The sequence below is a fragment of the Eublepharis macularius genome, chromosome 9 (assembly GCF_028583425.1).
Source record: "Eublepharis macularius isolate TG4126 chromosome 9, MPM_Emac_v1.0, whole genome shotgun sequence".
NCBI lineage: Eukaryota > Metazoa > Chordata > Lepidosauria > Squamata > Eublepharidae > Eublepharis > Eublepharis macularius.
In genome coordinates this window covers 41,522,501-41,537,011 of record NC_072798.1, presented here as the reverse complement: position 1 = coordinate 41,537,011, position 14,511 = coordinate 41,522,501, and the positions used below count along the sequence as shown (strand labels likewise).

General features: G+C 38.2%; 1 protein-coding gene across 4 annotated transcripts in view; it reads left to right on the top strand.

Annotated features, from left to right (window-relative positions):
* The first annotated feature begins 545 nt into the window (after positions 1 to 545).
* The window catches only part of LUC7L2 (LUC7 like 2, pre-mRNA splicing factor), a 34,492-nt gene continuing 20,526 nt past the window's right edge, over positions 546 to 14,511 (top strand). The window contains exons 1-4 of one of the 4 annotated variants that reach the window (XM_054988100.1): positions 546 to 930; positions 8,673 to 8,743; positions 9,518 to 9,556; positions 10,118 to 10,212. In XM_054988100.1, coding sequence (XP_054844075.1) covers positions 8,686 to 8,743; positions 9,518 to 9,556; positions 10,118 to 10,212 — 192 coding nt within the window. In that variant the 5' untranslated portion in view covers positions 546 to 930; positions 8,673 to 8,685. Of the gene's footprint in view, positions 931 to 1,129; positions 1,158 to 8,672; positions 8,744 to 9,517; positions 9,557 to 10,117; positions 10,213 to 14,511 lie in introns of those variants that run through there. The other 3 variants (XM_054988101.1, XM_054988104.1, XM_054988102.1) reach the window with 3 other exon arrangements.

Here is a 14,511-nt window from a genome sequence, read left to right as displayed (position 1 = left end):
TTTTACTTATAACGTGTGATGAAGAGGGCTCCAGCCCACATAAGCTTATGCTACAATAAATCCTTTAAAATCCCAGAAAGAATACTACTTTTTTGTTTTTGCTGCAGCAGACTAACAGGGCAGCCGTGCTGGACTTTGTAACCGAATAAAAGAGAAACTCGAATTCTTGTCAGTTCCACCTTGAAGACTGCCTTTGAGGCTAAGCTTCATCCTCAGTATGGCGACAGTTTGGCTGCGGAATGAGCTTTGTGAGGCTTCCATACATATTAATAGGCTTTGCTTAGCGCTGAGAGGACAGAAGGTAGGCAGAAAGAATAATTCTTCAACAACTCAATCAACGCAGGCCGGCGACGCTAAGCCGATTCAAAGACGAAACGTCACAGAAAAGGCCCCGGCCCGCGCCTCCAATCAGCTCGAGCGCCGACCCGCAGGAGCGACGATTTCTTGAGGCCAATCAGGAAAGACGCCTTACGTTACAGGGCAGAGAGGTCGGCTCGGCCAATCAGCGGGACGCTAGCAGCCACGGAAGGCGGGAGTACGGCGCGTGCGCGCGGATGTCCGTTACCGCCTGGCAAGCGCGCGCGCCGAATGAGGCAGCCGTGAAGGGGGCGAGCACGGGGGGGACCCGCCGGCCTCAGGCACAGGTGGGCACGAGGGCAGCCGCCCGCTCTCTCTTTCCGCGAGAAGAGAAGCCGAAGAAGACGCCGCTGTGACTCCGCTGGCCTCGGAGAGGAAGAGAACGCGAGCGAGTGACTCCGCTTGCGCCTGAAAGAAGCGGCCGCCGCGTCGGGCTCAACACCTTCTAGGCCGCGGTGGGCGGGGCTTACTCGGATTAGGCCGGCCCTGCCGGGCCCCCGAGCCCTTTCAGGATGTCGGCACAGGCCCAGATGCGCGCGATGCTGGACCAGCTCATGGGCACCTCCCGGGACGGTAAGAATTGCCGCCTGCGCCTCAAGCTCGAAGGCGGAGATGTGCGGGGTGGGGGGAGAAAAGGGCCTGGTGCGGTGATTAGTAGAGCCTGCGCGTTGGATTCTTCCTCCTCCCGGTAGAGGCGGCGCTTAGGCGGGTGAGAGACCAACGTTCCGGTTCCGCCAGTGGGAATCGGGAAAGAGAGCGGTTCGGGGGGGGGGGGGACATGAGACAGGCCCGACTTGAAGGTGGGGGCGCCTCTGCCTTACGCTGCGTACGCGACATGGAGGTGACACCGTCTCAACCAACGGGTCGACCGCGTCCAGGGTCTAGTTAGCATCAAAACGCGAAATGGCCCGTCCCGTAGTTCATCTCGCCTCAGTGAAACAGCAGTTTGCCTTATTTATCACGGGGAGAGGCGTGGATCGGCTTGTTTCGACCTTTGATTCCAAACGATGAAGTATTTGTTGTTGTTCATGGCCGACATGTTGGAAATCTGACCCAAACCAGTATTTTAAACCAAAATATTTTTTTATACATTTCGGCATCGTTAAGGTATCATTAATTGTACCTATTCAAAATTACAGAACAAAATTGGAAATCGTGAGGGAGCACTCATGTGTATTTTGGAGTTTGTCAGGATCCTTTCCTGGTTTTGCTGTTTTTTAATTTCTTTAAATATAAATGGCTTGATTGGAATAAAAACGTGAATAGCAAGTTTTCTCAAGAGGCAACATGTCAGCATACTTTAAGCATACATACATTCCATTTGTCCCAATGGAATTCAGAGTAGTTTCATGGGACTTACTGTAAATCTTAACCACTTAGCCTGTCACGTGCTGATCATGTACTGGGGAGGGAGGAAGGAGAATAGTGGATGTGCTGTCATGTGAAGTGTGAAAATCTCCATGTAAAGTTGACATCTTCCCTTACCTACAAGGCAGTTTGTTCTATCTATGAAGTGATCTTATGGCTTTTTCATGCTATTTAACCTAAATTTGCTTCCTTTAGGTTAATGTGTGTTTACACTTTTATTCTTTCTGGTGTTTTAAATATATCCATTTCATCCTCCTTGGTACGCCATCTTGGATTCAACTTGTCCATTCTAACTCCTGAATCTCCTTTAGTAATGTGACTCCTTACATGGTTATTGCCCTGCTTTATACATTTACAGTCATCTTTCATATATGTGTTTACGCTTGTCTTAGGTGGTTTTATCGATTATCTTCAGTTTGTCCAAATCACTTGGAATTCTGATGGGGACAGTGTTCATAGAGAAGAATTGTGAGCAGGATTTTGAATTGAAATCTGACTACTAGCGTCAAAATTTTAAGTGTATTTTCAGTCCATAAAGGAGTGTGTATTACATCTCTATGTTCATGGCACTAGTATGTTCAAATAATGATGATGGTATCAACTTAGGTAAAATTTTCGGAAGCCATGGAAGAAAACTCAGTTTGTTTGGTTTGGGGAGATGTTGAAATCTAGAAAAAAATTGAAATATATGCATATCTTAACCCTAAACTCATATTACTAGTTAAATAACATAAAATACATAATTTTAACCTTGTATATACAGTTGTACTAATTGGTTTCTCTCATTGTAGAGGTAGGAAAAAATAAATAATGAAAATAGAAAATAATCTTTTGAGTAAGCAGATTGCTTGGACAGAAACTGTATCATTCAGCATCATATTTGTGTATCAAGTTAAGTTTTATAACATTGCAAACAGATGAATGCGCATTATTGCATACTACTTGCAAATCACTTAGCCATGTTTAAACAAAATATTCTTGAAAACTTTATGTATATCTACAATATGCAAAAAATCTTGGAGAACAGACTTCATACTACACATTTGATTTAGTAGACCCTTGTTTTAATAAGATTTAGCTAATGCTAAAAGAGAAAATATTTCATGAGGGTTTGTGCTCCCCAGATTTCCAACTTTTCTGTTGGAAAATGGGGGGAAAGTGTTCTTTCCAAACTTTTTTGGTGGTACCCCTCACCCTCCCACACACGTGAGCCTTTACATTTCTATATCCAGCTTTTTAAAAACTTGCTTACAAATGTTTGGAGCAAAGTGACTTTAACCAACTTGAAAACTGCATTATAAATGTATTGTTTTCAGTACCTGTACTAATATAAAAAATGCAGCTTTACTAATTAAACTCAAATAATTGTTCCTAAAAATAATGCTTTATGGAATCCTATGGCCTTGTGACTGCTTTCACTTAATTCCTTCAGATCATGAAAAAAAATGTTTGTTTTGCAAATTTGTTCTTGTTTTCTTGATACATTATCAGAGATTTGCTAAGAAAACTGGTTCTGTATAGTTCAGTTCATTGTTCCTTAAAACCATGTAATAAGAATATAATTGGATGCCAGCGTGCTTAGAAGTTACATTTATGATTTAACATAAAAATTACCATGGCTGAAAGTGGGAAGGTATAATATATTGTACACTATGTATTTTTATACTTGTCTCTCAGAATTCTCAGTGCATTTAATCAAAATTGAAAATATCTAAATAATACGTCAAGTTTTGGCTAGTTCATTCTCTTGAGTCTACTAGATTCCACATGTTTCCTGACTTTGACCTTTCCAGGATCATCTTTTTCTACTCCTACCTCTTGTGGGAGGATATGCAAACAGGTAGGACTCTAGATAGATGAGAACTTAATGATACATGTACATATGTTGGGTTTCTTCAGTGGATTCATTTTGGAGAATGAAGACAAATACTTGTATATTCAACAAAACATATTTTTAGTTTATACAAATTTGGGGTTTTCTAGCAATAAAAAAGATAGTTCCCCTGCAGCAAATTTGCATCTGTCAGAATTGGTGATTCTCAGTTTCTAGATTCTTATTGATGTAGTTTTCAATGACCAAAAATCAGATGGGGGTTATGCCAGCCTATGGTCATTGAGTACATTGTAACACACAAAATATTACAGGCAGATAAATATTAGAGATGCATATCTAATGTTCACTATTTTTAGTTCATTAGTTAAGTCAGATTCTGAAAACAAATATATTTAAATCATTTTAAATAGATTCACATACATATAATTATTTAGAATTACTTTACAATAGTAATATTTTCTGGAATAGACTCCTTTTGAACTTTTGGGGCAGAATACACAGAGAATGGTCTGCAGTTACATCTTTTTTAGGGAATTGTTTATTAATGTGCTAATGAGATACTGTACCCAGAGTGCAGCTGTGTACAGCTCAGTTTTCTTTCTGTAAACAAAGAGGTGTATATAGTATAAAACAACCCCAGAAATCTACTGATTTTGACTTTTGTGTTGCTTATTTACTCTGATCCATGTAACATAGTGGGCATATAAAATTCCCCATGAGTGAGATTCTTTACAGAAAATACTGATTCATGGAAGCATTTTTAAGTGCTCTGGAGAGATACAGTCTCCTAACAACTGTATGACCCTTCCTGATAGCCTGGAGAATATTTCTCTTTCCAGATGCAAATACCCAGATGGGAATAGCCTTAGAAATGATTAATTGTAGATGTTTTGTCTGTTACCTACCCATATTTTGTGGTTGCTACTGATGTAATTTCCCCCCTGATTCTTTTGAGTGTGCCAGTGAACTTGTGGGAGGAAGCCTGAGTGCCCCCCCCTTTGTGTTTCTGTGTTTCACAGTGGGAAATTCAAGGAAAGACCATCTATCCCAAAAATAAGTGCATTATGAGATCCCCTCCTCCACTGTCCTGGTTAGTAGATTTTTGGAGACCTGGTCCAAAGATTGCTTATTGCCTGTTCTTGCTGGTCTTGCTGATGGAGTTTCGAGTATTAGATTGGAGTATTGGTTTTAAAAGTATTCATATTATAATAACAATGCAAGTCTTGTATCAGATTGTCTCAAACTATTTTGTAATCTGATATTTTATTTTGCCAAAGAACCCAGTACATTGACTTGAGCAGCAGATTCAGCTGAATGCTCCAGATTTGCCTTATAAGTTTTAGGTACGAATCACAATCTGATGTTGTGGTACACAGAAACTTCAGTAAATTTTGTTCCTTTTAAATCTGGTGATGACAATCTTAATTTCTTAAGAATTCCAGGTCTTCCCTATTTTTCATTATATAGTGCTAGCTAATGCTTTGGATTAATTTAAAAGTAGTATAGAAACCTATACAGAGATTCTTTAACAGAGATTAATATTCTGGGAACAACAGATATGAGAATGGCAATAGTGTTTTTTATGTTTTTGAGAGTAATGTATACAAGAGGAATCCGTATGATGAAGCTTTTTCAATAGTTCTCCAAACTATTCTATTAATCACAGACAGTCCATGGTGGATCTGGTGTTCAAATAAGCATGAAGATGCCTCAGTATGTTTAGATTTTGTTCTGCCTCTTGTGTAGCCAGGTGTTTGAAAGATCTGATGTTAGGAAATGTGTATCGGGATTAGGGTAGGTTTAGAATAAAATGTTCAGAGAAGACATGGTGTGAAGAATTTCTGAAGTGCCAAGAGCTTAAACTTGATGGATAAGAAAACAGACACTTTTTCCTTGTAAAACTTGTGTTTTACTTTTCATTCCTCATAAAAGGAGTTCCTCCATTGACTTTCATTCAAGGTAGCTGGATAGTTTTGACAGAATTATTTTGCTGCAGTTTTCATTCTGCTTTACAACTTAGGTGTGTCCTTTAACCAGGGTGATTCCAGATGGGTATCTGGCATCTTAAAAGTTAACAAAATTTATTCTAACATGAGTTTTCATGAGTTGGCTCATTTAATCAAAGTGAGCTCACAAAAGCTGCTGCTGGGATAATTGTTAATCTTTAAAGTGCCATTTGACTCCTGTTTTGCTTAACTAAGATGATATTTGTTCTTTAAATGTGTTTTCACTTGAAGTATATTTTAATATTTACACCACCATTGAGACCATGTTGAATAGGAGCTGAATAGGCTAGTAAAGTGAAGTGTGCATTAAATTTTACATGTGACATGATGAACCAAGAACTGATGTGTGGCTCTATTAAAATGAATTTTAAAAAGTAATGAATGACATTGATTGCTAGAAATGGGCGAGAACCTGTTAATTTTAATGTATAGGGCAGCACAGATCTGCTCTGGAGACCATGATTCTGTGTTGGTAGGAGAAAAATGGCCAGAACTTGAGGATCTCTGAGTTCTGAACCTTCTTTCTACGATTAAACATTGTTAATTTAAAAAAATACTTTGGCAATATACCTTTATAATTAAATGTCATAACAGAAGTCACCTGTTAAAGTGTTCTCTTCTTCCCCTGCACAGTATTTCTGGTTCATGTGATGACTTCTTTGATACTGTACATAATGGAGCCTACAGGTTAATTCTGATACAACACTTTTTTCCTCCTGCTGTTCTGGTTGCAATATGAAAAACATTCATTTGTTTGGACTTTATAAGAAAGCTCCATGAAAATGACTGATGGGAGCCTTTATTCCTGCTTGCTGACATTTCCACAGTTAACATGCTTAGATTTTGAATTCTTTGATTTACAGGGCTGTTGAAGCTGTCTTCTCATGTTTTTATCTATATTTTCAATGTGTTTAGTTTTAAAAACCAATGAATCTGGCTTTAGTTTTGAGTGGTATTTTGAGTATGGAGTGATAGGAACAATGAGAGCTAGGCTGCTTCCACACACGTTGGATAATCCACTTTCAATACGCTTTAGTGAACATTTATAACTGATTTTCCATGGATGGAACAAAAAATCCACTTCTAAAGGATAACTAAAGTGCATTGAAAGTGCATTATTCAACGTGTGTGGAAATGGCCCTAGTGTGAAGTAGTGGTTTGTGTTTTGTACTAGGAGCACGGTGTCCATTTTCATATCGCTGCTCAGTCATGAGGCTTGCTGGGTGATCTTGGGCATGTCTTTCTCACCCTGAGCTACTTCATCTGATTGTTGTATAAAATGAAGGGGAGAACTGTGTAACTCAGCTTTTTGGAAAAGGACTAGGGTAAAAATGCTGTACATAGAGATGAATCAGGGAAGAATTATGATGCTTGTATTACAATGAACTCTGATTGAGAGTTGGGTTTATGTGTGGCTCCTCTGGATGGGTGGCAGAAGAAGGGATAGTTGCATGTGAGTCTCAGAAAGAAAGTGGGTGACTGTTAGCCGAAAGTTTAAACAAGTTACATTTTTTGTATTTGTATTGTACCCCACTATCCATTGGGAAGGAATGTCTAAATAACCAGAGATAATTACCCCTCACAGTAAAGCTTACTTGCTTGGAATTTTGGAATAGTGTCTTTATAAGAGAAACACTTGATGATTTTGTTGCACTTCTATTATGAACAGTTTAAGCTGCTTATTGAACTACATTATAGTCTCTTTCATTGAAGAATCTTGCAATACTGTATCTGCAGGGATCAGGGATGCTTCATATAAGTGCTGCATTGTGATATCTCTATCAATAGTTACTAGCCATGGCGACTAAAGGGAACCTTCATATTAGATCCAGGACCTCTGAATTCCAGTGCCAGGAGGCAATATCAAGGGGAGGCCTCAGCCTCTGTGTGCCTTGTTGGCTGTCCAGAGTAACTAGTTGGCTGTTGTGTGATACAAGATGCTGGACTCAATGGGCTACTAGTCTGATCCAGCAGGACTGTATGTATGGTTAACTTGTGAATATACCTATTTGTTTAATTAAATAACCATAGCAGTGTTGGATAATGTGTAATCTGAAAAACAAGCCATTATAGAAGGGAGATTGTATATTTCCAGTTAGTTTGTTATGACTTTGACTTAAGTAATTGTCCTCAGAGGTTTTATATAATTGCTTCCATTTCAGTTATGGAAATACTGTTTGGGCCAGAAACCTTGAAAAAAGGAAGCTGCTGTTTCTAAAGATGAACTTAATTTTGTATTTGCTTACATTCATTACTGCCGTTTTGTATCACTAATAAATTAAAGGCATCTGGGGGCACTGAAATAGGTTTTTAAATACCTTTAAAACTGGGTTCTGATGAACAGAGAGCTAGAATAGCACCCATGTTTTAAACATTTTTTAAAATAAATGAGCAAAAATGTTTTCCATTTATTTAAAATTTCACAATTCTCCCATAAGAGTTCACTTTTATATAATTTACATTTTGTGATCAAGCCACAATTTCTGAAAACGAGTTGATTTTTCAAAATGGAAACAGCTATATTTGTAGGCAGAACTGGAAAATACTTCAAATTGTAGGCACCAAAATCACATTTTAGGACCAACATCAAATTCATAGGTACATGAGTTATTTTGTACAAAGAAGTATAAACAAAATATTGATACCTAGGAATTAAAATATTTTTCCAACTCAGCTCTTATTAAGGGCTCTCTGAAGAGAGCTGCTGTACTGTAGTAGTTAAGTAGTTGGGCTGTGAATCATCACTCTGCTGGTTTGAATCCCACTACTGCCATGAACTCAGTAGGTGGTCTTGGGTAAGCCGCTCCTCTCAGTTCCAGCTCCCCAGAAGTATTGTGGGATTAATAATAACACTGACTTGGTTCACTGTTCTTAGCGGAGCACTAATCTGTCTAGAAGAGCAGTATATAAGTGTAGTTATTATTGTTAGGTGTCAGCTACTTTCAGAAAACTCCCTCAAAATAGCACATTGTTGTCAGGCACAACATAATTCAGGTTTCCCTCCATTATTTACAATCAACATGTATTTCTAGATGCTGTGATAAAAATGCTGGCAGAGATTATTATATACAAACTGAACAATCTGGCCCCTTGTTTTATTTATAAAGGTTCAATGTATCTATGCCTGCCTACTTCATTCTGCAAGGGAGTGTCAGAAAGGCCCCGCATTCGCCAAGCCGTGAGTTACTGCTAACTTTTCAGATGTGTTAATTAATGTGGAACCATCATCGCACATGTGTCTTAAAAAGAGAGACTGGGAGGAAAGTACCCATATTCCCTCAAGTGTTCTGCAGTGGTAGACCTGACTTTAAGGACAACTGTAAATTTTTGTCAATTTAGATCTATTAAATTGAGAGATCTAGTTTCTGAAAACCTATTGTTGAACTATTCTGAAGCTGTCCTAAGATGAGAATTACCTAATTATTATTGATAAATGTTTGTTTCTAAAGTTAAAGTTTAATTTAAGCTGAATATGGCCAATCTGAAAACATTTACATTTTAGCTATGCATAGGACAAATAGTTAAAACTGGAATTAAACAATGGAATGGATTAGGTCAAGGATAGAGCATAGATTTATATTGAGTGGTCCAAGCTTAATAGAATGGAGTGATAGCTACATTTGTAACTGCTACCTTTTTACCGTCTGAGGTGAAGTTGGGGGGGAAGTTCTGAACACATCTTTTTTTTTCCCCATCAGCTGTCTTCTGCTCCAGTAATTCACCAATAGGTTTTCACTTTATATAATGGCAATTTTAAGTAATAAATAAAACATATGAGTTGTGAAACTGCTGCTGCATCTTTAGACATGAACTATCCTGAGGGAAACCTTCTTTGCAGATCTGAAATAATGGCCATTCTCTTGTACTTTGAGGGGCATTAACCCCTGCAGTGAATCAGTAGCCAAGTATTGAGCTTACAATGTAGGTCTAATATTTCCAACCTTGTTCACAGATGTGATTGATTATACTTGCAATTGGACTTCAATGTGTGGTAAGCAGGCTGATGATTTTGTGTTTCTAGAAGTCTCATTTTGTCATTAATTTAGATGCACTGTGTTCAGCTAACGAGGTTTAAATTGTTTAATACTGCTGGTAAGCATTCTTGTTTCTTCCATTCTAGGTTTATAAACTCTTCATCTGTGTTCAACACACCCAAAGTAAAAGGTCTTTGCCTGTACCTTGAATGAGGTCTCGAAGAAATGTCCATGGCATTCATTTGATACTTAAGAAATATAAACACTTGCAGGGCTGTTTGTGCCAGTTGCCAAGTACTGTGCACGTGCCTCAGAAATCTCTGAATTCTGTATGTATGCTATAGAGACAATGAATTTTCACCAGGTGTAGTTATGTTTTTAACTTCTGGTATATTATTTTCTTGTCATGTAGCATATAAAATAGTTACCACACTGAAACAATTACTGAGTTAATATCAAGCTTTAGATTTTACTTTGTCAGTTTCCTTTTGTGTAACATGAAGAACAATATGAAATAACACAAGCTTTTAGAACATTCCGTATTTGTCTAATCAGGTATGTTTATTTCTGTGTTACAGGAGACACTACCCGTCAGCGAATCAAATTCAGTGATGACAGAGTATGCAAAAGTCATCTTCTCAACTGCTGCCCTCATGATGTCCTCTCTGGAACAGTGCGTATTTTATTTTATACTTTGCAAACATTGCTTACAGAATGAACAGTTTTGAGCAGTTTCTTACCCTGGTTATTGGATTCAAAGGACTAGGAACCTATTCACAAGTTTTTTGTTTATTCATATAAACATAGTTTATTACTGACAAAATATTCTGTTAAATGGACCCGTATTAATGAATTGACTTTGTCTATGAAATGATTGCAGTAAGAAAAAAATACAGTGTTAAATGTTCAGTAAAGAAAGTGTCCCAAACCTTTTTGAGCCTGCGGATACCTTTTGAATTCTGAGAGTGTGGTGAGCTGCCACAAAATGACTGCTGCAGCTTACCTTCAGTCACACAGTGAAGATCCTTGTGTTGTGGTGACAGCTGCTTTTTACAAATCTGTGCCGCCTGTCAAATTGACAGTGGCAAATCAGAAGGCTTGCTGAGTAAAAACCCCACCTGGCCTCGTCCATTTTCTCAAAACACATGATGGGCTCCAGGAAAGGTGTTAGCAGGCACCAACATTGGGAACTCCTAAGTAAAGTATCCTGTCATTCCCTCCCAACACCCCTGTTTATAAAATGGTATAATCTGACTTGTGCTTTGGCATGTTAATTGACCTTGTGAACACAATGTGCTAGTTTTCCTAATGTTTTCTCCAGCTGTGAGTTACTTCTGCTGCTGATCTTCATGTTAAGACATTTCTTCTTTCATAACATAGACTCTAACAAAGTTTCTTTGGCTCTAAGATTAAGCCAGACTCATTTTTTGGTTCTAAGGGTTTCATATTTAAAAGATCTTATTTTCTAATTATTGCTACCACAAAACCTAAGCAATGACAAGAACTTCATGCTCATTTCTGTATCATACAAAACAATAAATAACCTTGGGGTTGGATCTGCATCTTTTTTGGTCAGTCTCAGCAGTTCACCTTATTATGGCCCCTGTTCCACATGGCTTTTGTCCATGCAGATTCCATGATCCCAAACAGCCCTTTTAATGGTCAAAGGGGGAGCCTTCTTCATTTCTCACCAATGAAAAACGGATTGGATCCAATCTTTGTACTTCTGAGGATTGCTGAGAATCTACAATAAATAATTGCTGAAAATACTAGGTGCCTCAATGAAATTTTTAGGCAATCTAGTACCTGGGATTTGTTGAGCATTGTCTGCATCTGGATTGTAAGACATACTTTATCAGCATTTTGTGATGGAATGATGAAAATTTGAGGTTGTACTTTAATTCTTTCAATTTCTGTGTTATTTTGCCGAAGTTAAAGTGGCACCAGGCAAAAACAAACCCTGATGCTGTAGTTTGAGACATTTGTACAGATTACCTTGCTTAACCTGTACTTCATTTCAGAGACGTCCTCATTTGTATCCCACCTTTCTTCCTGAGAATTCTGGGTGTTATATACAACCCTCATCAACCCTGACAGTGTTGATTGTGACTGCCTAGAGCTCATTGAGTAAGCTTTGTGATTGAACAAAGATTTTAATTTCCTTGTATCAAGCCAAACATTAACATGTACAGCATGCTACCTCTCATGATCTTTTACTACTTTGATTTAAAGAATTTGCTGAGTGTCTTCTTATGAGCTGTCTTATTTTCCAGAAATTAATTTAGGAGGCGAGAGTGTATATTAGTACTCAAACTGAATGCTTCACAGATTGCCAGATTCTAGAACAAAATTGATACCATCTGACAATAGGGGTTTTACAGTTATGGAACACAAGTTCTCAGGCAGAGCTCTGTAAAACAAGTCCAGATAATTAACTGTAAAGTATGGACTTTTTCTTACCACATCCTGATTTACCTGTGGCGAGATAAAATTGCTTTAGATTGCCAGATATAGCTTGCAAATTCCTAGTTTACCAATCCTGGGCTAGTTTTCTTTATATAGTTTTTTGTATGGAATTCTCCTATCTAATAAAGATTCTGGCAGTATTCCAAAAGAAGACTAAGGGAAGTCTATCTCCATTTTACAACTCAAAACTGAAACCTCAGGATAAGGGAAATATCCTCGCAGGGCCATTGTCAGCAACATGCTTTTCTGATCTTGCATGGAGGATTTGAAGGCAAACCACTGATTCCTCCATTATACCTACCTAGCTGATAAGCAGGAATATGAATACAACGTATGACAAATTCCTTTAACAAAGAAAAATTCATAGGTATTTGGAATAGTAATAGAAAGTGGAATGAAGAACAGAGAAAACTAATAGAAAACTTTGATTCATGGTAATGAAAGACTGTTAAGACTTAAGCTACAGACAGAAATTATTGTGGCTTCAGGCATGTAGCACTGGTCAGGGCTAGCTTCATAATTTCATCCAACAGTTGATGTTCAAGCTATTCATAAGGCGTATAGGAATTCCACAGTGTGGTACTAAGAACACTCCTGGGAATAAACTTCATTGAATAAAATGTGATTTCTAAATAGACCTGTTTAGGATTGCTCCTGCTGTTAACAGGCTAGATAAGAAAGGAGCAAAGTCCCCCTTTTTATGGGGATTTCTCTCTGAAAGTAGAAAGCTTGAAGGAACCAATAGCCATAGAATTGGTATGCTTGGTCCAATTCACTTGAAACTTAGGTGGCCTTTAGTGAACAGACAGTAGTTGCTCCCCTGCAATTATAGTGTCATTTGGTTGAAAGACGTCCTTTCAAAGTACCCCATAGGGAATAATGGGAACGCTACCAATCTTTCCTTGCTTTATTAAACAAACACACATGAGAAAGAAGCGTGGCAAACAGAGTTTTTAGCACAAATGTAAACATTTAATAGTCAGTTACTGTAATAGAAAAAATGAAACAATGCAGACAGGTATTTTAATGCTGATGCCTGTTTGCTGCTCTCCTGCTAGGTTGCTGCCATTTTACGAATCGATAGAAGTGCAGATCTGCAGAGAGGAACCTACTTTGAGTCTTTATAATGAACCTGTCATTTTTCAGTCTGCTTGAAACTTGGGCAGTCTTTATGTTAGGGGGAGGAATGTTCTGTGCAAATGTGGTGCCATTATCTTTATAAACAGCTACCCCAGACCCTTGAGTAGACACCCTATTGAAAATAATGGTCCCTAAGAAAAACCACATAAATTTGACTCCTGAATCTGTATGTCCTACCTGGAAATGAAACAATCGCAGTAAAAAATCTCCCCAAGTCCAGATCAGAAATTATAATGAAAATTTTCTCAGTTCACAACCCTACTGTTTCTATTCAACAAATGTTGGGCTGACTTTTAGTTTGGTTGTGGTTTGACTAATTAACTTTGGAAAGCCAGCTTTATTTTCTTCTTCAAGATTTGCAGGCTTACATGTAGAATATAAGTTCACTTTTTTTGGTTGAGGGACCAACTGTGAGCTGAGAAATAAAGCCAAATGTTGAAAATTAGTTGTGTGTTCATGATCCAGTTTGGTGTAGTGGTTAAGAGCGTGGGACTCTAATCTGGAGAGCTGGGTTTGATTCCCCACTCTTCCACTTGAAGCCAGTTGGGTGACCTTGAACTAGTCACAGCTCTCTGGAGCTCTCTCAGCACCACCACCTCACAGGGTGTTTGTTGTGGGGACAATAACAACATACATGGTAAACTGCTCTGAGTGGGCATTAAGTTGTCCTGAAGGGTGGTATATAAATCGAATATTATTATTATTATCAACAGGGGAGGGCTTACCGTCTCATTACTTAAATTTGGTTTATACAGATGCAGTAGAGTTAGATAGGTATGCTATTTTCCATGTGCACTCTTCATACACAGCCCAGGCAAGGCCTAGGAACAGTTTTTTCTCACTATGATATGATGAAAACTGTTCTTGGAGTGTATCAAAACAAAAGGACCATGGTGTTCTAAGTTTAGTATAAATACAATTACCGCCAAGCCGAGTTCAAACGAAAATCCAAATATTTTTAGTAATCTCTATCATATATTTGTGTTGAATACAATATATTCTGGAAAGCTGGAAGTTCTCTTCAAGAATTTTGGGGGGAAATAAAACAAGAGACTTTACTTTGGGAATTTTGTACAGTTATTTGTATCTTTGGAATTGTGTACTATCCTTTTAAGGAATTGTGATTCTCTGTAAGAATATATTTGCTGACCTAAAATAATTCATAGTTGCTAACCTAAAAGTAGCAGTTGTCCTGCAGAGGAATTTCAAAGGGAGATTAGAAAGAGAGACTGCTGAATTACAGCTAATAATGAAACTCAAGACAAGGCATTCAGCTGGACTGAATCGAGACATCGGCTTTCTGACTCATCAGTAATTACCTATGCTGATTTCTCCACACCAGCTACCCCTCTGCATACCACAGCCT